The sequence below is a fragment of the Cucumis sativus genome, chromosome 6 (assembly GCF_000004075.3).
Source record: "Cucumis sativus cultivar 9930 chromosome 6, Cucumber_9930_V3, whole genome shotgun sequence".
Taxonomy (NCBI): Eukaryota; Viridiplantae; Streptophyta; class Magnoliopsida; order Cucurbitales; family Cucurbitaceae; genus Cucumis; species Cucumis sativus.
This window is the reverse complement of record NC_026660.2, coordinates 17,909,667-17,935,404: the sequence shown is the minus strand read 5'-3', so window position 1 is coordinate 17,935,404 and position 25,738 is coordinate 17,909,667. Positions and strand designations below refer to the sequence as shown.

The following is a 25,738-nucleotide window of genomic DNA, read 5'->3' as shown; positions in this document are numbered from 1 at the left end:
TGAATGTGTGAATTTACTCTTCTTTTATCAACTTCATAATTATAAAAAAAAAAAAAAAATCAATTTTATATTTTTATTTCAATTTGAATTTGGACAGACCAACAACCTTTAATTTAATTAATTGCCATTTGCCCTCAAAAGATTAGTATAAATACACCCTTTAACTCAACCTTTATTTTTCATCGCTCAAACCTCTCTATATATTACACACACACACACAATTCTTTTCATTTTGAGAAACAAAAAATGGCTGCCGCAGCTGTAACCACCACCGACCAAAGCCGTCACCGATCAGTGTCCAAAGTGGGCATAATTGGGGCTGGCATTAGCGGAATCGCCGCCGCTAAGCATCTCTCCAGTCACCACCCTGTAGTGTTTGAGGCCACAGACTCCATAGGCGGCGTGTGGAAGCACTGCGCTTATCGGACCACGAGGCTGCAGACACCTCGCCGGGATTTTGAATTCTCCGACTACCCGTGGCCATCGCAGACGACGGAGAGCGATGAGTTTCCAACGTATTTGGAGATTTTGGATTATTTGCATGGCTATGCAACGCATTTTGATGTGTTGAAGTTCGTCAAGTTCAATAGCAAAGTGGTCCAACTCCGATACATTGGCGGCCCCGAAGCTGAAGATTCCACGGCGGCGGCTGGAGTGTACGGAAGTTTACTTAATGGTCGTCCTGCTTGGGAGGTCGCTGTTCAAGACACTCACCTCAACACCATTCAGGTAACCACCTTCTTAGTTATAGTATTTAAATATTTTTTTAAAAATATTTTCAAATACAACTAAATAAACTAAAATATTCATTGTAAGACATTTTTGTTATACTCACAAATATTTTTAACTCATATATATATAATTTACGTAACTAAGAAAAAGTTAAAAAGTTGATAATAGTTATTAGTAATAATTAATGTGTACTTAACAATAATTATTGTATAAGAAGTTCATACTTATGATACTCATCATCCTTTGATCACTAATTTAATTGTAAATTAAAGTCAAATCGATTAAAACAATAAGATAAACATATTCCCTTTTCAATATTATATATAGATATAGATATGATTTGTAAGTGAAGTGACAAATATTCCTAACAATACAAAAACCATTATGTATTGACTTTCAAGTAAATATCAATTCAATGGAACAACAATTTTATTTTCATAATGTTAATTATTAATCTATATTCTTTAAAAAGAGAATAATAATTTGATATTATATACATGGAATTTGTGAGGTTAGTGGTATGAATTCGAGTTGGTGGTGATATGTGTGGGAAGATATGGAGACATACCAAACATACCAACATTCCCTCACAATAAAGGTCAAGAGGTTTTCAAAGGCAAGGTTTTACACTCATTGGACTATGCGAAGCTCGACCACGATGATGCACGTGCCCTACTTCAAAACAAACGCGTTGTTATTGTTGGGTATCGAAAATCTGCTATTGATCTAGCTGTTGAATGTGCTGAAGCAAATCAAGGTACTCTCTCCCAGATTTCTGACTTTTAAGATAACAAACAAATACGATGTTCAAATTAAACTAATTCTGAAAATTTTGAGTTAAGAAATGGAGCAAAAGCACCTTAATAGTATAATCGTCAACACTCAAATATTTACGAGATGTTTAATAACTTATTTATCTTTTTAAAAATATTAAAATTTTAAAAACAAGTGTGTTTGGCAACTAATTCACTTTTTTTTTAATAGAAAAGTTGTTTTTAAAACTACAAAAGAAAAAAAATAAACTTTGTGTTTTTAAAAAAAGAAACTAGTTACCAAATATATGATGGAGTTAAGTGATAGATCTAGAAAATTTGTTGACAAAAGCTTTATAGTTCAGTCAAAATAATTTATAAGTAATAGGTTTTAAAAATTAATAAATTTACGGACTTTCGTACATCACAATTGTCCTCTACGAAATCTAATTGAAACAAGAATAAATTAAGAAGATATTGACATATAATAACAATATCAACTTAAACAGCTTGTTAAGATGCATACATTATTTCAAGAATTACTAAAATAGGTATAAAACAAATGAACTAATACACTTAAAAAGGAAATGATTTAGAATATAAAAACTAAAGGCATACAAATAAAATAACAAACTTGAAAATAATAGAAAATAAATTACAAAATTTATCTTGTAAATTAAAAGATAAAGTCGAACAAGAAAGCAAAAAGATATTTTAAAAAGTAAAATAAAAAGTAATAATAATTTTAAATATCGATGAATGCATATAAATAAAATAACAAATTTTAAAAGATAAAAAATACCTAAAAAACTAGCTAAGGATATAAAAAATTAAATAGTTTTCTTTATATATTATATAAAAACCATAAAAATTAAGACATGGTTTCTGTTTTTAATAAACAAAAATTTGAAAAACAGAAAATTAAAATGATTATGTGACTTTAATCTTTAATTTTAAAGATTTACTTATATATGTGTGTGTGTTTGAAAGAAGACTGACTTCAGAGTTTTAAAAGCTTTGGAAGGTAGACTTAATTTTGATATTCAGGTTTTTCATGTTTTTCTTAATTTACAAAGTACGATTTGTTTGAACTTTTTGGACAAAAGGCTCAATTACTCAGCCTGACCTTTACTGCTCCCATATAATGCCTTAACTCAAACTCCTACTCCCATTTCTTAACCCACAACATCCAAATGAACTCAATACTATGGTTTTGATTTGATTTGATTTGGTTTGATCTGTGGTGTGATTTAGGACCAGAAGGGAAGGCTTGCACAATGTTGATTAGGTCACTTCATTGGACAGTCCCATCCTATAGAATATGGGGATTACCTTTTTTCTTGTTTTATTCAACAAGATTCTCTCAGTTCCTCCAAGAAACCCCTAATCAAGGCCTCCTTAAGTCCATTTTCTGCTCCCTCTTTTCTCCAATGGTACACTCTTTTAATTTAGTCTTTATTATTATTATTATTATTATTAATCCTCATTAATATCTGTCAACAAATACTTATATGGGTGTTTTTTTTATAAAAAATAAACAGATCAGAAAGGTATTTTCTAAGTTCATAGAGTCATATTTAACGTGGAAGATGCCATTAGAGAAGTATGGCCTAAAACCCGAGCATTCATTTGAAGAAGATTATGCATCTTGTCAAATGGCTATTATGCCAAATACTTTCTTTGAGGAAGCAGATAAAGGGAAGATCGTGTTTAAAAAGACAACAAAATGGTGGTTTTGGAGTGGTGGAGTTGTATTTGACGAACAAGATAACAATAACACTACTACTAAGTTAGAAGCTGATGTTGTCATTTTTAACACTGGTTTTCAAGGCAAACTGAAGCTTCAATCTTTGTTGCCTCATCCTTTTAATACCCTTTTGGTTGATTCTTCTGATATCGTCCCTTTGTATAGGTACCAAAGTTAATTAACCATTTCTCTTCTTCTTTTAATTTGGTTTCTATTATTATTTGCTCCATTTACGAATTTTATGAAACAGGGGAGTGATTCATCCACTGATACCAAACATGGCATTTGTGGGATATCTTGAGAGTGTCTCCAACCTTCGAACAGGTGAGTTACGGTGCAAATGGCTCGCAAAACTGGCGGATGATGGCTTCAAACTTCCAAGTATTCACCAAATGCTTCAACAAATTTCAGATGAAATTCAAGTCATGAAGAACACTACACGTTTCTACAAGCGTCAATGTGTTTCCACCTTCAGCATTAGCTACACTGATGAGATTTCCCAAGATATATATGGCTAATACTTTTTAATTACTTAATTATAAGAAATGTTTCAATTATTATTCTGTCTTTTATTTAATTAACTAATCAGAAAAGTTATAATCAAGGTTTCTATACTATGTAATGAAAGTTAAAAGCTCAAACTTAGCCTCTACTGTGAGAATCAATAAAGACAAATGTTGTTCGCTTATTGACATTGATTGTTATTTTGTCTGAACGGTTTCGCAAATTGATGTTTTTATAAACTCTTTGAATATAAAGTTTACATCGGACAAACATCTTACCTATTGAACTAAGCCAAGGGTCCGATTTTATGGAAGATGATAGCAGAGACAGGTAATTACAAAGAAATAAGATTTGAATGTAAATACAAGAAAGGAAGATATAGAAAAAGGGAAAACCAAAAGTTGATCTTCCCTTATTAAATTTAAACTCCATTGCTCACCTACTTTATAAAGCAACTGTTTTTAACATCTTTATTACTATAACTTTGGACTCTAAAACTAACAAAATTGAAATATATATATATATTTATATATATTTATATATTTATATTAAAAAATATAAAAGAAAAAAGAAAAAGTTCCTGTAGATTTGATTAGTAAAAAACAATCAAATCCTTTTTCAAGCCAACCACTCCCCATCCATGCCTTCAAACTCTCCAATGTCCATACTGCACCCAACAACAAAAAATACACATAAACATAGAATTAATTAGTAAAGACTAATATTTACTTTGAAAAAGAAAAAGACAAATAATTTTGGGCCTTGACAACCCCAAAGGCCCAAATACGAAGCCTTTTTAAGAAGAAAGCCCACTGCCTTCCTAATTGTAGTGTAAAATAGACTATTAATCTCGGTTTAAAAAAATGGTCTTTTAAATATTAGCTTATTTTATTTTTATTTTGTAAGTGGGAATACATGCATCCAAGATGTTTTTACAATATGAAAACGAAGTAAATGTCAAAAAATGATCCAATAATAGAGGGTATATATATATATATATCACATACATACAAACATTTTGAGTTTGTCTTTTGTGTAAATTGATGTTGTTATTATTATTATTATTTCTATTTCTATTAACCTCAACTTGTTCTTGTTTGAATTTGTTTTCATGGATTCTTGATAGAGGAAAGAGTAAACTAAGTCTTTTTTATTAATGAAATTGAAATTGACATGAAACTAATATCAAATTAGTATGGTTCATATAAGAAAGAAAATAGTTTGCTAGAAAAATTCAAATAAAATGAATCCTATTAAATTAAAAGACATTATTTTTGTCCATGTACTCTTATTGCAATAATCATGTTGTTAGATAACAATTTAAATTTGTAAAGTAGTAGATATAATCCTTTTATACTAAAGGGAGTATTTTAAAAAATAAACAAAGATTAAAAGATCAAAACTATCTTTCATCCAACTCACTCAAAATAGTAATAGCAAAGTTTCAAGTTTTATGAAACTAAATGCACAATCATTTCACCTTGTTTTTAAAAAATTTATAATAATAGTTATCAATAGTGAATATAATAATAATATTGTTGTTGTGTGATTAAAATATTTGCACAAGAAAGATTCTGCATCAATTGTTCATCAAAATGAATCCAACAGTGAAAAAAACAGAGATGACTGAAAAGAAAAAAAAAGTGAGTGTTACCAAGGAAGAGCAGAAGGATGATCATGATGGAAGAACTGGGAATAATCATTCAACTTTAATTGTTCTTCTTCAAAGCAATTCTCATTTCCATTGTTCATCCAATCTGGAAACTCCAATATCTGATCAAACGGATCCCCATATCCATATCCAAACCCTTCTAATTGATCTTCTTGATCTTCTTCCTCTTCCTTTTCCCCCATCTTCATAAATCTTAACCACCATGCCGATTTCACCATACTCATCTTATCACTCCATTCCATCTCATGTTTCTCCCCTATCGTTCTCATCTCCGCCATCTCCTCCTCCCCCACTGCCACGTGCATGCCCCTTCCTCCGCCCCCTCCTAATTCCTGTTCCTGATCCCTTCCTATCGATGTCGATGTCGAACCCGAACCCGAACCCGAAACCGACATGCTACTATTTGAAAACAGATTCGCATCCAAATTCTTGAAATCCTGCAGGTTTAGATTCAGTCCAAGAGTTTGCTCTGGTAATACAATGTCCACAATGTTATTATTCCCTTCCATCGACCAACTAGGTAACGAACAATTCATCATCATCATCATCGATGGATCGTAACACGAATTCTTCAAATTGTTATTATTGTAACATTTGAAATTACTCTGTGGTGTTTCTCTATTTCTCTCTGTAGTAGTTGAGGATTTAGGGTTTTTCCTGGGTTTGATCTTCCCTTCTTGGGATCTGACAGGGGATGACTCCTCCACCGGCGACCGCGGAGCGGTGGCAGTGGAAGTGGCGGCTGCGGCGGCCTTTTTCATGGCGGCCCGGTGATACTTAAGCGCAGTAACAATCTCCCTTCTGGCTTCGGCCATATTCAACAAGCGTTCTTGATAGGGTCGACTGGTATGGAGTCTTCTTCGAACTTGTTTCTTGTGGGGTTGGGTTGGTTGAGATTTGGGAATTGGGTCAGCCATTTTAGAGGAAGAGGAAGAAGAGGAAGAGGAGGAAGAGGAAGAAGAGGAGGAGGAAGAGGAAGAATTGGGATTGAGGGGTGGTTTGATTTTGGAATGTTTGAGAAGGGTAGGAATGTAAGGAGTGGAAATTGGATGTTGATTAAGGTGATTGAGTTCCATTAAAATGGGATTGTTTGTGTAAATTAGAGGAAGAAGAAGAAGGAGAGAATCATGAGGGGGGGGGGGGATAGAGAAATGGAGCAGAGGATTTGATGATGAGGTAGGAGGCAGGGAAGAAGAAGAAGCTCGTGGGTGATATAAATAGATATAGCCTCAGCAAATAGGGGCAATCTAGGGATTTCAATTTTATTTTATTTTTACTTTTAGGAGAGAAGTGAAAAAGAAGAAAAAAAAGGGTATGAGAATGAGAATATTATTTTGGAGTGTTTCCTATTTTGGAAAATTACTTTTGTTCCTTTTTCTTTTCTTATTTATTTATTTTTTAATTTTGAAGAGGATGCAAATGCCAAATGGTCATTTCTTTATTATTGTTATCAATTATCTTTTACTTAAATTACTAATTTTGGGCTTTTGTGGTTAAACTTTGGTATAATTATTTTAGAGATGCTTTTGTTGTTCTTATACTTCAACTTCTAATCACTTGGGATTATTTATTTTACAAGAATACTTAACAAATTGAAATGTTGATCACAATATTTAAACTTTCTTTTATTGTTTACTGAATATTTATCTATAAATATTCTAAAATATATATTTCCGTTTTAATTTGTTGGTTTTTAGTGTTCGAAAATGTAAACTATTTTATAAATAGAATGTTTTTCTAAAATTATAAACACAGTTCTTAGCTAAGATATAAGTATATATAAAAGTGAATGTAAATTATAAATAATATATAGCTCCACAATTTACAATTATATATATTTAAAGAAACAATAAGTAGATGCATACCAAAGTTTGTTACGTAAATAATGAGAAATCAAATTTGCAATAGTTGAAATTTGTGTATTTATTATATGTTCCTTTTTCTCCATTCCTGTGTGGCAACTTTGACAATTATGTTAAGATCAACTCTCCTTTGATACACATTTTCAAACCCTATTTTTTACAACATAAAAATGAGATTCTCATACCTTTCTTTCATATACTGTTGTTAACAGTTAGTAGCTCACTTATTTTAAACTTATAAAAAGAAATTAGCTATAAAAGTTTTGCAAAAACTAAGTTAAATAACTTAAAAGAAATTCATTCGTTTGATTTTTAGGCTCTAATTGAGTTCTTTTTTTTTTTTTTTTTGTTCTAAAAATTAGTAGAACATTTTTTTATATATATTTAGCTTGCTTTACAAACTTATAATAAGGTTGAAATTTGGATTTGAAGGTGGTCAAGCCCTGACGTGTACATCCGAATAGGAGCAAAGTGCGCCCTCAAAGAGGGCTTAATACAAATTGGATATGCTTCACTATTAGGAAACTTTGACTATAAACTTTCCTACCTAAATCACCTTGACTATTTTGTTTTTTGTTTTTTAATTTAAACTTTTTTTAAAGAATTTCTTCCAGGTGTATCGTTTATAAAATTGAAGTCGGGTAAAGTTGGTAAATAAAGAAATTTAGAAATTTAGAAATTTAGAGGTAAAATGAACGTATATAAATTTGATTTTAAAAAAACTTCAAGTAAATATCAAATTTTTACAAAATGGTGCATTTATTTTCTAAACTTAATTTCAAGTGTTTAAGGAAAGTCGAAGGTGGTAAGTTGGTTATTGTATAGTCTATGAATTATAATTAATTATTATATTTTGGGTACAAACTATTTTAGTCTTTATTTAGGGTATGTACTATATAAACTTGAGTTAACGAGAATGAGAGATTATAAACAAAAATAGTTGACATTATAGCAAAGAGAGATATAGAATCGTAATAATAATAATAATGTAGTTAATTATGAATCATAATTGTTTGAAATAAGTAACGATTGAAGTTCCAACCATAAAGTGGGTAAATAGTTCCTATAAGATTTTTAGTTATGTACTAGTATTATAATTAATCCAGATTTATTCTAAACCACTACAACAAATCAAGAGTTTCTGACATAGGAAAAATCGTCGAAAAACATGACGTCAGTAGAAGTCGGTGTTTCTCGACATATCTTGGTGCACGTCGGAGGAAGGTATTTCCCTCGACGCAGGCACACGAGCATCGAAACTGGCTGGAATGGTTTAGGGTTCCTTCGACGTGGTGCCAGGTACGTCAGGCAATGGAGCCCTATTTCCAACGTGCACCGTGTCGCATCGAAAGAGGATAGACAGTTAATTGTACCTTTGACCTTCCTCCAATGTGGTGACAGATGCGTCGGAAAATGGGTACCTATTCCCAACGTTTACAGTGTTGCGTTAGAAGAATAACAGATCATTAATTGTACGTTACGCCTTCCTTTGACGTAGTGTCAGCAACATTGGGCATAAGTTTAGGGATTTTTGACGTGTCACTAATCACGTTGAGAATAGGGACACGTCGAGAATAGGGGGTATCTTCCATCGTTTTCGATGTGTATCGAGAATTCTCTTATAAAAACCCACTTCAGTTCTATAATCCACCGTTCATCAATTGTTAACAATTTTAGAAGTGATTTTTTCTCTAAGTGATTTATCATCTTATTACCCTTTAATTAATTGAAAAGATCAGATCAGATTTTCAAGTGATACTCCAAAACATTATTAAGAGAAAAAAAGAAGTCAAGAAAAAACCAACCACCTTGAAACTATTTGTTAGAATCAAACATCAATAATAAATGTAACGTGCAGTAGAAAATCTATTATCTTACAAATAAAAATGCTTACGCCTTTGATTTTAAATTGCATATGCTTAACACAACTTTCAAATTTAAGTATATACTCATATATGAAATTCTCGAAAATCATGCTCAAGCCATGTAGAGAAACCGAAAAAAATAAGAAAATAACTTGATTTCAAAATGTAATAACTTTTTTAAAAGAAAAGACGAAATCCGTTTTAAAAACCTCGACAAAAAAAAAAAAAAAATGTTTTCCAATTAAATTAAATTAAAAACTGTTTAGATTTAACGAGATTCATTTTAAAAATTAGTTGCATATAATTAATTTCAAATGGTAATGAAACTTTTTTTTCATTTTCTTTTATTTTTCTATGGTTGTAGTTTCTAACAACATTTAGGTGCATCTTAATCTTAGATCACTCATCTCTTTCCATTTCTTTATTATTTATTATGTGACAAATTTATTTCTCTTTCTACTTTTCTTGTGACATAGAATGCAATGTATAAAGATATATTTATTCACATATATATATATTTTAAAGATATACTAGACTATATATATAAAACGTGAACATAATATAATAAAAAAGTATAGTAACAATTAAAAAAAAAGAGTAGAAAGGAAGATAAAGTATTGAAGTTTCGATCATGTGTGGAAATTCTTTTTGGGTACAACATATAAAAATATAAAATTGAAATGAAATATAGAGAAGTTATTAAATATTTGTAATTTAATGTCATATATAATATAGTTGAAAAGTTAGGGTATAAAGGTTTTTGTTAGATAGGGATCAGGCATGGATTAACATACCCAAAGCCTGCTGACACATAAGCCACGAATATACATAGTCTACTAATTTTATGTACATGTAATTGAGTAAGCTACCAAAAATGTTTGAGTTGATCATATTATACATCTCTAAATTAGGTCAATTATTTTATTGGGACCAAATATGTACTTGGTTGATAATTCGAAAGTAATAGTGTAATAAAATAGAGTGTTGATGTGTGAGAAAAGAATCTGCCTCATCTACATTACTCACAAATTGTCTTTTATTTATTGGGTGTATATATGTATGAAAATAAAAAGAAATGATTGGAGTGTGTTTAATTATTCGAAACAGTGAACTTGGCCCCAAAAAAAAAAGAATCCTCTTAACGACACAACTCCTCCATACCTATCTCTCTCAATTGCTTTTTTCATTCGTGTGCCACTCTTTCTTTTCCCTTTTTCGTATGCACCTCACATTCATTCAAATCTTTTTTTCTATAAATATTATTATTACTATTACACCCTCAATTTGAGATTTAATTTATAAACCAACACCGTATTTATTATGATGCAAGAAATAAGTACATATAATTCCTATTTATTATTGATGTTAATTTTCTCAATTGCTCTTACTATATGTGTTAATTATAATTGTAATATTTTTCTGAGCACTTGACACATAGAGAGATAAGCAAGGTTTATGGAAGTAAAAATCAACAACCCTCTCCCTCTGTTCTCTCCATTGTTCACACCCACCTTTCTCTCTATAAAACATAACTTTTCTCTCTCTTTCTCATCCTCATCTACATCTCCAACTCTCTCTAAAATAGGCCCCCGAAAAAGACGTAGAATGCAGAAACCAATATCTTCAATTTTTCAATCTCACTCATTCTTGAATTTACAAGTTTTCTACTTAAATAATAAAATTTTGTTCCATCTCAATTTTTTTTAAAAAAATACTATTTCAAAAATCAATCTGAACATATACTAAATTTTTTATATGATTTCAAAATTTGAAATGAATGTTGTTAGACAATGAAGTCCCAAGACCTGCAGACATGTCTAAGTCCAAAAAAAATTAGGAGAAAACATAAGCAAATATGCATCTCAAAAGTCAAATCGATAAATATATACCAATTAGAAAATAATTGAACCATGTTTGATTTGATGTTTAACAACATTCACAACTTGGAAAGTTTCATACTACGATAATACGAGAAACTTTCATGCAAGTCAGACAAAATTAAAAAGGTAGCTAGGAAAAGATGGAAAAATGTAATTGAATTATAGTGGTGTGAATAATTTTTTTCTTTAAAAACACATTGATTTGAAATCATTATAATAAAAAAGAACGAAATTCATTAAAAGTATTTGGAATTTAGAAGCTCACAAAATGTTGTGTCACCATACATACAATAGAGTTATAGTAAAAGGGGAAACTGCCATAAATGGAAATGGTCCCGTAAAATATATATATATTGGTGGGGTTTGGTTTGGTTTTGTGATTGATTTTATTTTTGATGGCGGCAACCGGCAACTGGGGACTCAGGTCACTGTGTGAGCCAATGAGTTTTAGTCTTAAATACATATACATATATATATCGACCTCATCCTGAGCCTCAGGGTCCAATTGAAGTGTGGCAGAGCAGAGGCATGGCTTCAGTTACTTTCAAACAGTAACGTTACTCTCTTTTTTTTATACCCTACAACAAAATTTACTTTCAATTATTTCGGACAAGCTTTGGGTTTTTAGTTATGAGTTGCTTTTTTTTTTTTTTATGAACTCAATTCTAAGTTTGATACACTAATTTTATTTGTCATCCATATTATTATGCTAAGTGCTAGTTTGAATGAAAATGACTTTTATTTCTCATCCATATTATTAAATCAATTCTCAATTCTAAGTGCTAATTTGAATGAAAATGACTTTTTGAAAGAAAAAAAATTTGAACAAAGGCAAAAGAATGTATTGTGACAAAAATATTATAACTTACAATTTTGAAGGCAGAATATTTATATGAAAAAAGTTTATATATTTGTAGGATTTGATGATCTATCTGTTGGTCCATATCATATATAATTTTTTTAATCAAAATAACTTAGTTGGAGAGTGTGGTTTCTGTTATATATATATATATATATATATATATATATATATATATATATTTATTGTATCATAGAACAATTACATTTTGTGAAAGTGAAATATAAACTTTTTCAAGTCCCATTTTCTAAAACTTCAAATAATATAATATGCATTAAAGAATAAGAAAACAACACAAAATTAGGCTCTTCCAATCAACATTTTAACACATATTTTTTTAATATAAATTGAAATATTATCTTACTTTATACTAATAATAAGTAAAAAAAGTTAAAATAGACTGATCAAAATTCCATCAACTAATTATAACAATATTTGAAATGTTTTCAAAATTTGGATGGATATGAATATTTCAAACAAGACCATAATAGTTAAGCAGAGACTGCAATTCAAAGGCGGAGAATCAAATGGGGTGTCCTAATTTGTACGTAAAAGCACTTGTAAGTAGAAGATACACGAATGAAAGTTCATTTAGGCAATTGGGATGGGAGTGGATAGAGTTTTAGAAAGAGAGCGAGAGAGAGAGAGAGAGGAAAGATAACCAAAATCGTACATGTGGGATTTAAAAGAAAAGAAAAAGGTAAAATAATTGGAAACAGGAATGAACACAGAAATCACCGACCCTGGTCGTCTTCTTTACCCAAAACACAAATCCAAATCCAAATCCAAATCCGAGTTATATGGAAATCAAATCCACTCCCTAATTAAGAAATACTACTTTATATGAATAATTTGAAAAGATAACATTATATCTAAATAATTATTTTATTTAAAAGATGAATCAAGGAAAGCCGTAAAGAAGTAGGATTGATTTGATGGATGATGATGATGATATATATATATAGTAGTGATAATAATAATAGATGAATTTTTTTTATAAAAAAAAAAAGAGAGAAAAAGGGTTTGAAGAATTCTCTCTCATCTGTTGAGTGATTAGAGGAAAAGCCAAAGGCACCTCCAAATATAACCAATCGAAGCTCTCCCACCTGCAACATTGCCTTTTCTCTTAAGAAAAACTAATATATATATATAGAGAGAGAGAGAGAGAGTATATGTTATTTAATCCAATTGGATATTTCATTCTCTTCCACCAATCATATTCTTTTCTTTCTTTATTATTTACTTAGAAGAATTATGGCCCCGCGAAACGACACCAGACGGGTCGTTGTGATTCTTAAATATTGGCCGCAACCCTTCTGGAACTCAACTTATACTCCCACTTCCCTTTTCTTTCTTTTTTAAATCATTTTTACCTCCTTCGTTATTATTTTCATTTCACCATTTAACCACATGTTTACAAAAGGTGAATCATAGTATACATGAAATCCAACTTAGCTCATATTAATTACAATTATTAATATTTGTAAAATGGTTAAGTAAATGTCTTCAAACAAAATTTAGTTATTGCATTTATAACAAATAAAATAAAGAAATGTATTTATTCAAAGGCAAATAAAATATTTATGTTTTCACTTTTCATATCATTTTTAATTATTGCATTCTTTTATTTTTCCCTCACCGGTCTCATTAAGTGGACCGTCTCAATTTTAGGCAATTCTCAATTATCACATCAAATTTAATTTTGAGATAATTATAACAAATAAGAGCAAAAATTTTAAAAATTGCTTTAATAAAACTTTAATTACTTTGTTTTTGTTCATTTTGCACCCAAAAATATCCTAAGACTCTCTTAACCTCCATATCTTGCACATATATATTAGCATTAACTTTCTAATAATTAACCCGAAAAGTTGCTCTTTTCAGTAGCTATCAATACATCAACTATCAACAATATATATTTTGTATTAAACATGTTAATACTATAGATATACATTATTTATTAGCCCTTTACAAAAATATACTTTATGAATGATGTACACAAATAAAACTTTCCTTTTTGACAATTTATGTATTCTCGGACTATTTTTTTCTATTACAATTTACAACTTTACTAGATTTGTTTAATAATCATATAGGTTATTTTAGTATATAAAAAATATGTTTTTTTTTCATAACTTTGTTTTTTATTTAATTTTAAAAAACAAAATAATTGTCTGAACTTTGTTTGAACAAGAATTTGGAACTCAAACATTGAGATGGATGGATAATAAAATATATTGCATGTATAAATATTTATTAATTAGTAGTATATATAGTGTCGTCCAGAGTTTGATCCAACTGTTTGAACAGGATATCCCATTTTGAAGCGTTTTTGAAATTTATGTAAAAGAACAAAAGGGAAGGTTCCATATAAATAGAAAAAGAAAAGAAGTAAAATCAAATTGTTTGACCTCACAATCTAATCTCTCCTCCTCTACAAATCTTACCCACATATATAACTTTCTAATATAATATATTTGTTATTATTTAATTTGGATGAAGAGTGTTTTGTTCATATTAAAACACATAATAATAATAGTGTAAATATATAAGGAAAGTGTGGAGGGAAGAAAAGGAATTATGGAGAGGGAGTTGGTTGGGTGAGGCGTGAGGGGATAGATAAAGGATGAGTTATAGATTAAAAGGGGTTGGTTATCCTGAAGTTTGAAAGAGGCAGAGAGTTGGGCGGTGAGGGAGCGGAACGTGCAAAGTCGTAATCGAAGGGCCAATTTGAAACCCAGATGCCACGTGGAATAAACTCAAGGGTGAAATGAAGTGGCGGAGTCCACGTGGGATGCCAGAGATAGAGAGAAGATATCGCCACATACGTTTTATCTGGGCCCCAACCTGACACCTCCCCGCCGAAATCCAAAAGCCAAGCCTGCTCTTCTACTCTCCTACTCTCCCTCCATTATTACTATTTTCTCCTCTCTCTCTCTTTTCTTTAAATCCCTTTTTTCATTATTATTGCTTTTCTTTCTTTTTAACATTCAGAAAAAGAAAAAACAAACTTTTGATAAAGACGTATATTTAAGTATGAGGTACCAAAATAAATAATAATAATGCCCCATTCTTCCTTCTTCTTATTTTCATAAATTAAATGCCTTCTTCAAAACCAAAACCATAACTAATTTTTTAGATCAACATAAATGTTAGATATAAATAAATTCCTCCACCCTCTGGGAATAACATCCAGTCTTCAATTTTAACATGTTTCAATTGGTTAAAAAATGATATATTGAAAAGAAAAGGAGAATGAATTGATGAAAATAAGAAAGAAGATAAAAGAATTTAGTCATAGTAACGGTGATAACTATGAAAAGGAGAAGGGGTTCAAAGAATGGGAAAATAAGAAGAGGAAAATGAGAGATTGAGGAGAGAGAAAAAAACGTCTTCTCAAAAATCAAAACTTTTAATTTCTAATTTTTTAAATAAAAAACAAAAAAACATAGTGGTCTTGTAATTCTAGAAAATTCTAAAATTTAAGGCAGAGGAAAGTTACCAAAATATATAAAAGGGAAATTATAATTTAAAACTAAAAATAACCCTGAGAAATTAATTTAATTAAAATTTGTAGTTTTTTCAATCTTAAAATTTTATTGGTTAATAATTCAATTGAGTTAAAATTTTCTAATTTTCTATTGATTTATTTTCGAAATTTAACAAGTTGGGTTAGCATGCAAGTAACAACATTGTTTCTTCACTTGGAGTATTCGATTCCAATTTAAAGAAGTAAAGTTAACTGATTGATATTCTAGTAGTTTGTGAAGCTATGTATCTACATAAATTAGTTGGGGGTAACCATAAATAAATATATATATATATATATATATATATATATATATATATATATATATATTCACTTATGTAACAAAATTGCAATAAATGTTTAATCTAAAACTCAAATTTATTAGCATTGGAAAGATGGATAGTTTATGGAGTAAGGGGTGAGGGAAATGGAGTAGAGAGGTGTTATATAATTACGGGTGTGTGTATGTGTATGCAAATTGTATGGTCACTTTCCGTTTTATAGTGGGGGTGTGGAATAACTCCAAAAACAAAAAAAAAAAAACTCCCAACTTTTAACTTTAGGACCATATTTCTCTCTTTCATTACATGATTTCTATCTTTAATACAAATACAGAGGTTCTCTACAGTTTTCTTCACAAAAAGAAAACAAACCCATCATAACAAACTTACAACTCTCTCACTACTCTTATGGTGGTTTTAGGAAACATACACCCAACTTGCTACCAATACCATTCATCCCAATACCCAATCCTTCTTTTAACATTTATACGTATGCACTGCACATGATGATCAATACACACATTTGATTTGATTGATGTATACAATAAGATATATTCTTTTATGTATCTATATTATAGTTGGCGATATTTTGAAAATAAATATAATATTTTGAATTAGGGTTTTAGTTGGTTTAAAATTGATAATTAAATATGGAGTTGGTTGGAAGAGATGTGAAAATTTGATATAGGCCGGGAGTAAATGATTCATTGAATTATAGAAAGGTATTAATTGAGGATAGTGTGTGGTTTGAGTGGGGGAAAGAAAGAGAAGTGATTATTTGAATGGCGTGAGCCTAAGGAAGAAGACATATTGGTGACAACATCAACAACCATGCATATGCATGCAACACACAACTCAACTTACTTCAAAACCATAATTGAGGTGCATGCATTTTTCATATATTAACCTTTCTAGTGGTCTATATATATATTATATAACTTGCATCTTTTTATTGGATAATGATATTACGGTTTCAACTAAGTTTATAAGGTTTTTTTTGTTTGAAAAAATGTGTATATATTTATTCTTTTTAACTTTTTCATTACTATAAACATTTACGTTTTTATTCAAAATATTTGTAAGCTTCATTTAAAAAAAAAAAAAGATTAATAACCATTAAATTGTAGAGGTTGTTTCAAGTTGTCCTATTCTTAACAATTTGGCTCAATGAAACAATGAATAGTCTTACATTTTCTATAGATGAATGGATGTGATATAAACCAGATGAGTTGAAGTCTCACCTTTTTATACTCTTTTTTACTTTATATATAACCTTAAATCTTTGTAAATTAAACTCAAATATTTAATATTTACTTTTAAAGGGCAAAGCTAAGCACAAGTGTTTTCTTGAAATCATTTAAAAGTTTTAAGGTAAAAATAAGACTTTGAAACATTATACAACCATACTTAAAATCAATCTTACAGTTGAGTGATGTTTTTGTATGAATTACTCTGAACTTTTTAGCTTCGTTTGGACTCGAGAAAGTTGAAGAAATGAGATTTAAAATATGAGAAATGATTTTAGATTATTATTTTGTTGAGTACGAGAAAAAAAATGAATTGAATGTATTTAAAACTTCAACAAACTTCGTGTTTGAATGATAATTGATAAAAAAAAAAAAAAAGTTAAGAGTTTATCAATTTAGACTTTTATGTATAGACGTGTTAATTGAAAATTAGAAAATGACGAGGTCAATCATGTAATTTATTTTTAAATTTTATGAAATTATGTATAATCCAAGTATTTTGCTCGGGAAATTTTTTGAGTAAAAGTATGATTTGAAATCATTTTGAACTTTAAAACCATTTAAAAAGAAACAACAAAATTCATTTTGAAATTCGTTATGAATTTGAAATCTCTTAAAATGCTGAAGTTGAAAGCATCAAAGTTTTTTAGATAAAGCCTTTTTTCTATGGGCCAAGAAGCCCTCATTTGAAAATGGGCTACTACATTTTGGGCTTTAAGAGGTTCCTAGACAATCCAATTTCAATATTATAGTTCATCGAAATATTTAGCAACAAAATAATTCATTGAGTAAATTCTTCTAACTTTGATTCATTTTACATGTAAGTGAGATACACAAAATTAAAATTTCTTCGAAGATGCACCCAAACACTACTACTAGAAGCTAAAATTACAAATCTAATTCATATCATTTTGAACATTAGATTAGATTACAAAGGGAGATTTTGGCGGTGTACAAGAAAGTTAAATCTATACTAAAAAAGCACACCCCAAAAAATTCCCAAAAACCAAAATGTATGCTCCCAACACTAATAGCTACAAAGTAATCAACTTTTAATTCACATGGATTTCAGTTATTTCTTCTCCATTTCCCAAAGATGCGTCCATGGTTGTACTCACCACCATTTCCAAAGCTTGATGATTCATGGGACTTGCATTCCCTGATTCAGAGTAGAAATCAAAACTAGTGTCCTGGACTGAATAATTTGACGGATTCGGTGGGTAATTAGACCCCGGTGAGGCCGAAATGGAACCACCATCGATCACACGGTTCGTTTTGTCCCCATGACCAAGATTACTCTTCTTAAATGTATGTGAAGTCAAGTCTCTTTCATCGTAAGTCTTGAGAAACGCTCGGATTTTATCTCGGACGGTATTGTTCGAGCCTTGATCGGCAGTGCGATGGAGCGTGTGCTGTTCCTTGTGGAAAAAAATGAAACCGTAGACAAGAAGAGCAATGATGGCAGCACTGCCGGCAATGAGAAAGAGCCCCCAAAAGCTACCAAGGCTGAGCCTTGAAGAAGTGACCTTTGAGCCAGAAGACAACGAGTTACATTGATCACCAAACCATGTATTTTGTATTTGGTTCATCTTCTCACTTTCTGTCACGTTTAACACGGCTCTCGACACGTCTCCCACCAATGGGGAGCCAATCGGAAATGCCTGTTATCATCACTAGATTTGTTAAAAAATCGATAGTCAAAATGAACAGAAAACGTAAAACACGATCGACAACGTGCTAATTACGTCTACGGATGTGTATTAAACTTAGGTTTTGTGTGTAACAAACTCCGTATTTAAAACTAAGAGAAGGGGGAGAGGAGTTTACTTACAAATCCAAATCCATCAGTTTTGTAGTTGGGCTCAGCCATGATGTACTTATCAGGAAACTTGTGAAGAAAGAGTTTAATATAAGGGATTTCATCAAAAGCAGCATCAATTCCGCCATTAGAGCTTCCAGATTTGAACATCTCATCCAGTTGCTGAGGAGTATCATAAGGCCTAAGATTCTTAATCCCCACAGATTTCAATAACTCAAAAACAAAGGAACCATCTTGATATCCAACCCATGGCTGATTCTTCAACAACTCATTAACATCAGTAATGGTAGGTTGCAATTGTTGAACTGTTAAAAGAGAAGTCAAACTTGCAGTGTAACTCTGAGTCAGAATAAACACAACAAAGAACCATATGACCACCACGAATCTCGCCAAATTGCTCACCAAACTTTCCCCTATAAAAGAAAAAGGGTACGATAAAAATTTGATTTTGGAGATTAACTGAAGAAGAAAGAAGGATTATTTGAAGTTGAATTACTTTGAGCAAAGACCATGGTGCAGAAGGAAAACCAGAGGCTTGTGCCGATTTGGTGAGATGGTGGACCACGAAATTCTTCGTTGATTCGATGTTCGAGAATCCAAACAACAAAACCCATGAAGACAAAGAAGCAGAAGCTTGTGATCCAAAGGTTTAATGTAAGAGGTTTTAAGAAAATCCATGCTCTGTTCTTGGAGTTGCCTTGTGTTGGAACCACCATTGAAACTCCTGATTCTGTGAAGGGTAACGTGAAGTCCACGTAGTTTGATCTGTTTGCTACGATCGTTATGTCTCCTACTGCCCCATCGTATATCTGTCCACAAAATTTTCTATAAACTTTCAAACTCTCAAACATTTGCTGTCATAAGTATTCACCAAAAAAAAAAAAAAAGAGAGAGATTTTAGAGTTGTTTGGATAGACGTTTTCGATTTCTCATTGATCAAAATTATTATCGTTAATGTAGCATTTTGCAAGCATAACTTAGAAACACAAAAGACCAAAAACATAATCGTAGTGTATTCCATAAAAATGGGTTTTAGTTATTGTGATACTCACCCCTTTATAGACTTGAATGATGAGATCATCGTAAGATCCCGCGCTGGAACCATTAGGAAATGCAAACGGAACGTAATCATACGGAACTGCGTACGGAAGCTTTGCAATTACTGCATCAAACACATCCGTACAATACCCTTCCGCCCCTGTTCCGTTTTCCTTCACTCTCACAAACTCATTATACCCTTCCTTCACAGGAAACCCTATTTTCAGCCTCTTCCCGGCCACCGGCCACTCCCATCCTTTTGGAACCGCTGTCGTATCCCCCGGCCATATCACTGGTTTCGTCCCACTCTGACTCAAATTCTTAGTCAACCCTTTCTCCGGATTCCAAAACCCCACCCGTTTGCCCCCATCCTCATTCACATTCACTATCTCAAGATTATCCGATTGAAGCTCACCCTTTACGATCCTGTAATTCCCTGTCAGCCCTTTGAACCTCGTCTTCAATAAAACATCTCGGATTTTCTCCCCGTTTTCAGACACCCCTAATGTTTGAAGATCTGTTTGCTTGTTGTTCGATTCGTTAATTGGGTTGTTTTTGTATTTGAATTCTCTTTCCCCTGTTTTCTCTACCGCCATTGCTAGTGCTCGAGCAGCATCGTGAGCCCATAATCCGAACACGTCTAATTGAGGTTCGTTGATGATGGGGTTTTCGATTAGGAATTTGCGCTTCCATCTGATTTTGAAACTGTCGAGCTCTAGTGATTTTGGGACGTATGTTTTCACTCCTAAAGCTCCTTCCATGGACTTAAGAACAGAGGAATCCAAGGAATCGAGAACGTTTGTTGTTCCGTCGGTTAGAATCCAAGCGTAGCCTTCGCTCATCATTCCGATCTCATTGGCCTTCATGAATAATCGAGCTGCTAGAGAAGGAAGCATGTGTACTACGAACACTCTGGGCTGCATCGTCATCAATTTGTAAAGCTCTTCTTTGATTTGATCGTCAGTTGCTGCCGGATCAATGACGCTCCGGTACGGTACGCGTGCATTAACGCTCTGTAGCGCGTCGATCAAATACGGTAACATTCCGTCTCCAAATTCATCATCTTCGTAGATCGGAACCACCTGATGGAATAATAAAAACGTATGAAATTTAATTTAAAATTCATAAACTAAATAATTGAAATTAATTGGTTATTAAACATGAGAGTTGGAGTTCATTTAAGACCTGTCTCCAACTATAAGATTTGACGAGGTCACTAATGGCGACGACCTGAGCAGAGTCGTTTTGGGTGAGGCGAAAGAAGTAAGGACTGCGGAGGGAGGCGAGAGCGGGGCTGGAGGCAGTGAAGGTTAGTATAGGGACGTGAGCTTTTTGGCCGAGCTCGATCACAAAATTGGCTTGCATTGAAGTGGTTGGTCCCAAGATTGCATGAACTTTATTGTTCTTTATCAAATCAAGTGCTGTTCAATTGAAAGTCAAATGTTATAATTAGATTCTACCATTCAAATATAAAAATGCAAAGTTTTTTACTCATTCATTTACTTCGATTAATTAATTACTTGGGTGATTAGTTTATTGAGGGTTTGATGATTAAATATAAATAACTTTGATCTTAATTATATATATGTAGTAACTTTACAATGAAAGAGATATTTCTGTCCATTTTGTAATTTTGTTTGATTTAGTCTCATCTTAGTTTTGCAATTCTTTTATTTTACTTAATTAGTTCAATTGGTTTCATTAATCTTTAATTAAATGAAGATCTATTTGTCACTTCTATGTCAGCCTAGCGGCTTGAATCCTCTACTCTCTCTAATTTAAAAAGATTGTACAAGTTATTAATAATTTTATTTTTTTATATATACTAAGCTTAATTGACTGTTATTATGTAACTTTATAGTTTTATATTGTCGGATGAATATTGGAGAAATTAGAAACATACCTTTATTATATATCTAATACTTATTAAGTAATACATAGGAATTTGTGAATTTGTTTGATTGATTAATTTTGAACAAGTAGTTTATTATTAAAAAAAAAATGTTAGTTTTGAGAAAATGATTGGACTCAATCAAAGAAAAAAAAACATACTTGAAAAATAAGTTATAGTAGCACTCGTGTGTTTGGAATACATTTTTAAATTTTTGATTTAAAAAATAAGTAATTTTGGAAAGGAATTAAAGGGTTTGAAAACCCCTTTAAAATTAAAATTTAAAATAAAAAAAAAGTATATTTTAAATCGTTTTTATAATATAATTTAAAGAAAGAGAAACTTTTTTTCAAGTTAATTCTTCTAGGTTTTTAATTTTTTAAAATGAAGAGATACAATTTTAAGAAATGAAAGGGTCATCAAAAGCTAAGAAATTGATATTTAATTAGTTTCATATATATATTTTTTGGATTTTTTCAAAAAAAAAATTTGTTAATTCATTCCCATAGAAAAAATAAACAAAATTCATTATACATTTTTCTCTAAATATCTATCCATTCAATTAATATTGTATGAAATGTGTAAATTTATTATGGGTCAACTTTATAACTCATACAAATGAATTGAAACAATGTTAAAATACTCCAAAATCAATGTCATTAAAACTATAAGTAGAAGAAGCAGTTCTACCCTAAGCAAAGGAGGAATTCTGATTGATGAAATAAAAAAAATAGTAAACAAATATATTCGCAAATACTCTTTATGGATCATTTAAATTTAAAATTGGATAGATTTGAATGTGTTTGGTAAATTGTTTAAACTATTTTTTCTTTTTTGCAATATTTGAAAATGGCAAGAACTTACAACCATATATTTGTTCAGTAATGAGAGATAATAAAAGTCAATTACTCAAAATTGTGTGGCGATGTAAGCATCTCTTCAACGGTGGAGATAGTTTTTGCACACATGATAATAATGGCAGCTGGCAGAAACAAAAACGACGAAAAAGAAAAGGAAGTTCAGAGAGAAAGAAAGGGGAACCTGCAGCGGCGGCCCCCACGACATCGCGACCGGAATCTTTAGGGTGAAGAACGATTCTGGTGTGGTAGTGAGGATTAAGAGAATAAAATTCCGATAAAGACATGTCGATACAACTCAACCCCATCTTCCCAATCCAGCTCTCCATATCCAACACAACCCCAACGTTCACCGGGACGGTGCTACTGCTCGCATTCTGAGCGGCCGCGGTAGTACTGAAGAAGAAGAGGCCGGCAAGAAAATATAGAGCCGCCGGAATAATGGCGGCGACGGGATGTGGGATATTCATAGTTTTGTGGGAGGTTATAAGAGATGAAGAGAGAAATTTGAAATTAAGAAAAGAAATGGTGGTGGATGATGTTTATATAATGGAATATCGCCATTGACTATGACTATTCATGAAAGAGATTGAAGAGAGATGAAAATGTTTCCTTCATTGACATTACTATTTTTTTTTTAATTAATTTCAATCACAAAGTTTGTATCCACTGAACTCTACACAAACAATTTTATTTTGTTACGTTAAATTGGTTTAGTAATAATTTTTACTAAGCAATATACAACGTAGAAACTTAATATTTTCCTGTATGTAGAAATATAAATTTTACTTGAGTAGTTTTGGAAGTTATTATTATTTGATGATATAACAATGATACTTGTTAATCAAGGGAGGTTGACCCTTGACTAAATCAAAGACGCAATAATTTACTTACATATCCACAGAATGGATGGTCCTGATTCTATAGGACCAAATCAAAGCTGTAAATATATATATACATGAATTTGATTTGATTTGGTTTGGTCCATATATATATTAGAATCTTAGTGTTGAAGAAAATAGAAAGAGATTATGTGTTAAGGGTATGGATTTGAGCGGCGTGGATGGCCTGTGGGCTCTCCAACGACGTGTCGGATCGGCAATTTCGTTGTTGTAAGTTGTAACGACGACTCCATTAATGTCGCCATACTAAGAAAGAAGAACAAACAAAGGTTCTTTTTGTTTGGGGTTATAGATTTGATTTGATTTTCTTTTTGTCACCATCTTCTTTTTCTTTCTTACAGAATTCTGTAATAAGTCTATTTTCAACCTTTTAATTCATTCATTCAAGTTTTTTTTATCAATATTGTTTGTTTTCTTATATATATATATAAAAAGTATTTTTAAATATAAGAATATATGAAACTTTTTTTTTATTTACAAATTAAATATAGCACCATATATGAAAATATAACTCAAGTTTATATATCTCTGTTTGGATTCATATAATTAAATTACATCAATTTAATCCTAATTTAAAACTGTAATTTAACACTATTTACTATAAAACTTAAATCAATCTCAAAACTATACTTGTAACATATAAAATCAATTTTATCATTTTTACAATCATAAAGACAAACTTTTTGATAATTTAAAGTCAATTTTAATAATAATAATATATATAAAAAAAGTGTAGTACAAAACATCAAATTGATTTTAGGGATAAAAGTGGGTTCAGTTTCAATTTTTAAGTCACCTTACATAAATATTGTTTGGTAAATGATAAACACTAAAAAAATGGTTGAAAAGAAATATTTTTTTTCTCTTGCTAGGAGCTAATTCAAACCAATTTTAAATATAGTATTTTGAAGTGAACTTAAAAATAAATAAAAAAATATTTTAAATCCTTTCAAACATACCAATCAAATCTAGAAAACTCTAGTAATTTCAATATCACTTGCATTTTAATACGATATAAAATTATCGACTAATCGGTAACGACCTCCTCAAAACAATAATTTTTTAAAATTTTCAATCAAGCTGATTCATATATGTGACTTTCTTGATTTTTCTACGCCTTTTGATCTCCCATAAATAATGTAAATAAAATATTGTATTGTACTCTTTCTTTAGATTATGACTTCTTAACTTAGAATAGGTTTCTCACAAATTTTCTACGTTATCCTGTTGGGTATGCATTCAGAAAATGCATATTTTATATTTTTCTCCAAAAAATTTTAACTACTTTTTTATCATTCATTGCTCAAACATTTAATGTTGGTATATAAAGTTAATTTTTTTCTTTAAAAGTTCAATATTATCGTATTATAAATAAATATATATATATAAGAACATTAAACAATAACTTAGAAAAAGAAAAAAAAATATTTGACTTAAAATGGAGGACTCGCATTTATATAAATAGCGCACACGGAGATCCCTAAATTTTGTATGAAAGTAAATTTAAAAACTTGGTCATAAAAGAAAGTTAATACGTCTATCTAACTGACTTAGCAATAGTAACTCATATGGAGTTCAAGCAAGTTGAGCATACAAATAATTACAAAAAAGTGTTGAGATATTTAAGTTAAGGACGTGGGGTTGAATCTAATTTTAGTTTATCTATTAGTTTTTTAGTTTATTCAATTTTAATCTAGAATAATTTATTATTGATTTTCAAGAAGAAAGAAAATAAATTTTCGTAAGTACAAACATTAGGTTTCTAATTAATACCACATGTGTGATTATTAACGACGATATAGAGATCGGATATAATATAGTACTATATATTTTCTTTATAAAATAATCAATAAAAGATTGCTATTAAATTTGGCCAAGTTGTAATGAGAGTGACTTTAAAATTAAGGCCACACAACCTTTCTTTTTTCTTCTCTTTTTTTGTTAATTGGGATAGTTGAAATATAATATAAATTAGTTTGTTTCCAATAATCATTTATTCTCAAAAAATTGTATATGCTTTTCTCCATAATTATAACCCTACTAATATTAATTAAGTTGAGTAATTGTATATGCATGGCACATGCGTAATAATGGGTTACATTACAATCGTACAACTTCTTGTCATTCATATTAATATTGATTCCTAGCATGTGAACGATATTGATTGTTTGCTTTGGTGGGGTAATTTGCGCTTCAATCTTAAATTTCTCTTTGTCTTTGCTTATTAGGATTCATTGATTTTTTCTTTCTTGACTTGTTTTTTCGTCTATTGTATGTCTCGATTTTAAAAGGTAAGGTTCA

The 25,738-nt window shown here is 30.6% G+C and overlaps 3 protein-coding genes across 3 annotated transcripts; 1 reads left to right on the top strand and 2 right to left on the bottom strand.

The window, feature by feature from the left end:
• The first annotated feature begins 202 nt into the window (after positions 1–202).
• LOC101205746 (probable flavin-containing monooxygenase 1) lies at positions 203–3,923 on the top strand. The gene is made up of 5 exons (XM_004144232.2): positions 203–729; positions 1,249–1,489; positions 2,739–2,917; positions 3,026–3,396; positions 3,482–3,923. The coding sequence occupies exons 1-5, from the start codon at positions 247–249 to the stop codon at positions 3,747–3,749; spliced, it is 1,542 nt and encodes a 513-aa protein (XP_004144280.1). The 5' UTR covers positions 203–246; the 3' UTR covers positions 3,750–3,923.
• Positions 3,924–3,949: 26 nt separating this feature from the next.
• On the bottom strand, positions 3,950–6,570 carry LOC105435851 (vitellogenin-A2). Its single transcript, XM_011659057.2, has 2 exons — positions 5,390–6,570; positions 3,950–4,402 (listed from the first exon to the last, which is right to left on the bottom strand). Exons 1-2 carry the CDS (start codon positions 6,481–6,483, stop codon positions 4,354–4,356), a joined length of 1,143 nt encoding a protein of 380 aa, XP_011657359.1. The 5' UTR covers positions 6,484–6,570; the 3' UTR covers positions 3,950–4,353.
• An 11,124-nt stretch (positions 6,571–17,694) lies between these two features.
• On the bottom strand, positions 17,695–23,059 carry LOC101205977 (glutamate receptor 2.7). Its single transcript, XM_004144233.3, has 6 exons — positions 22,720–23,059; positions 20,973–21,208; positions 19,802–20,869; positions 19,246–19,558; positions 18,762–19,162; positions 17,695–18,591 (listed from the first exon to the last, which is right to left on the bottom strand). Exons 1-6 carry the CDS (start codon positions 23,003–23,005, stop codon positions 17,983–17,985), a joined length of 2,913 nt encoding a protein of 970 aa, XP_004144281.1. The 5' UTR covers positions 23,006–23,059; the 3' UTR covers positions 17,695–17,982.
• Between the last annotated feature and the right edge of the window lie 2,679 nt (positions 23,060–25,738).

Coding starts and splice junctions, on each gene's coding strand:
- LOC101205746 (XM_004144232.2), top strand. CDS start 247: ATGGCTGCCGCAGCTGTAACCACCACCGACCAAAGCCGTCACCGATCA. Junction 730..1,248: donor CTCACCTCAACACCATTCAG/GTAACCACCTTC, acceptor TTGTGAGGTTAG/TGGTATGAATTCGAGTTGGT. Junction 1,490..2,738: donor ATGTGCTGAAGCAAATCAAG/GTACTCTCTCCC, acceptor GGTGTGATTTAG/GACCAGAAGGGAAGGCTTGC.
- LOC105435851 (XM_011659057.2), bottom strand. CDS start 6,483: ATGGAACTCAATCACCTTAATCAACATCCAATTTCCACTCCTTACATT. Junction 4,403..5,389: donor CATCCTTCTGCTCTTCCTTG/GTAACACTCACT, acceptor TGTTGGGTGCAG/TATGGACATTGGAGAGTTTG.
- LOC101205977 (XM_004144233.3), bottom strand. CDS start 23,005: ATGAATATCCCACATCCCGTCGCCGCCATTATTCCGGCGGCTCTATAT. Junction 20,870..20,972: donor AATCTTATAGTTGGAGACAG/GTCTTAAATGAA, acceptor TTATTCCATCAG/GTGGTTCCGATCTACGAAGA. Junction 19,559..19,801: donor TCATTCAAGTCTATAAAGGG/GTGAGTATCACA, acceptor TTTTGTGGACAG/ATATACGATGGGGCAGTAGG.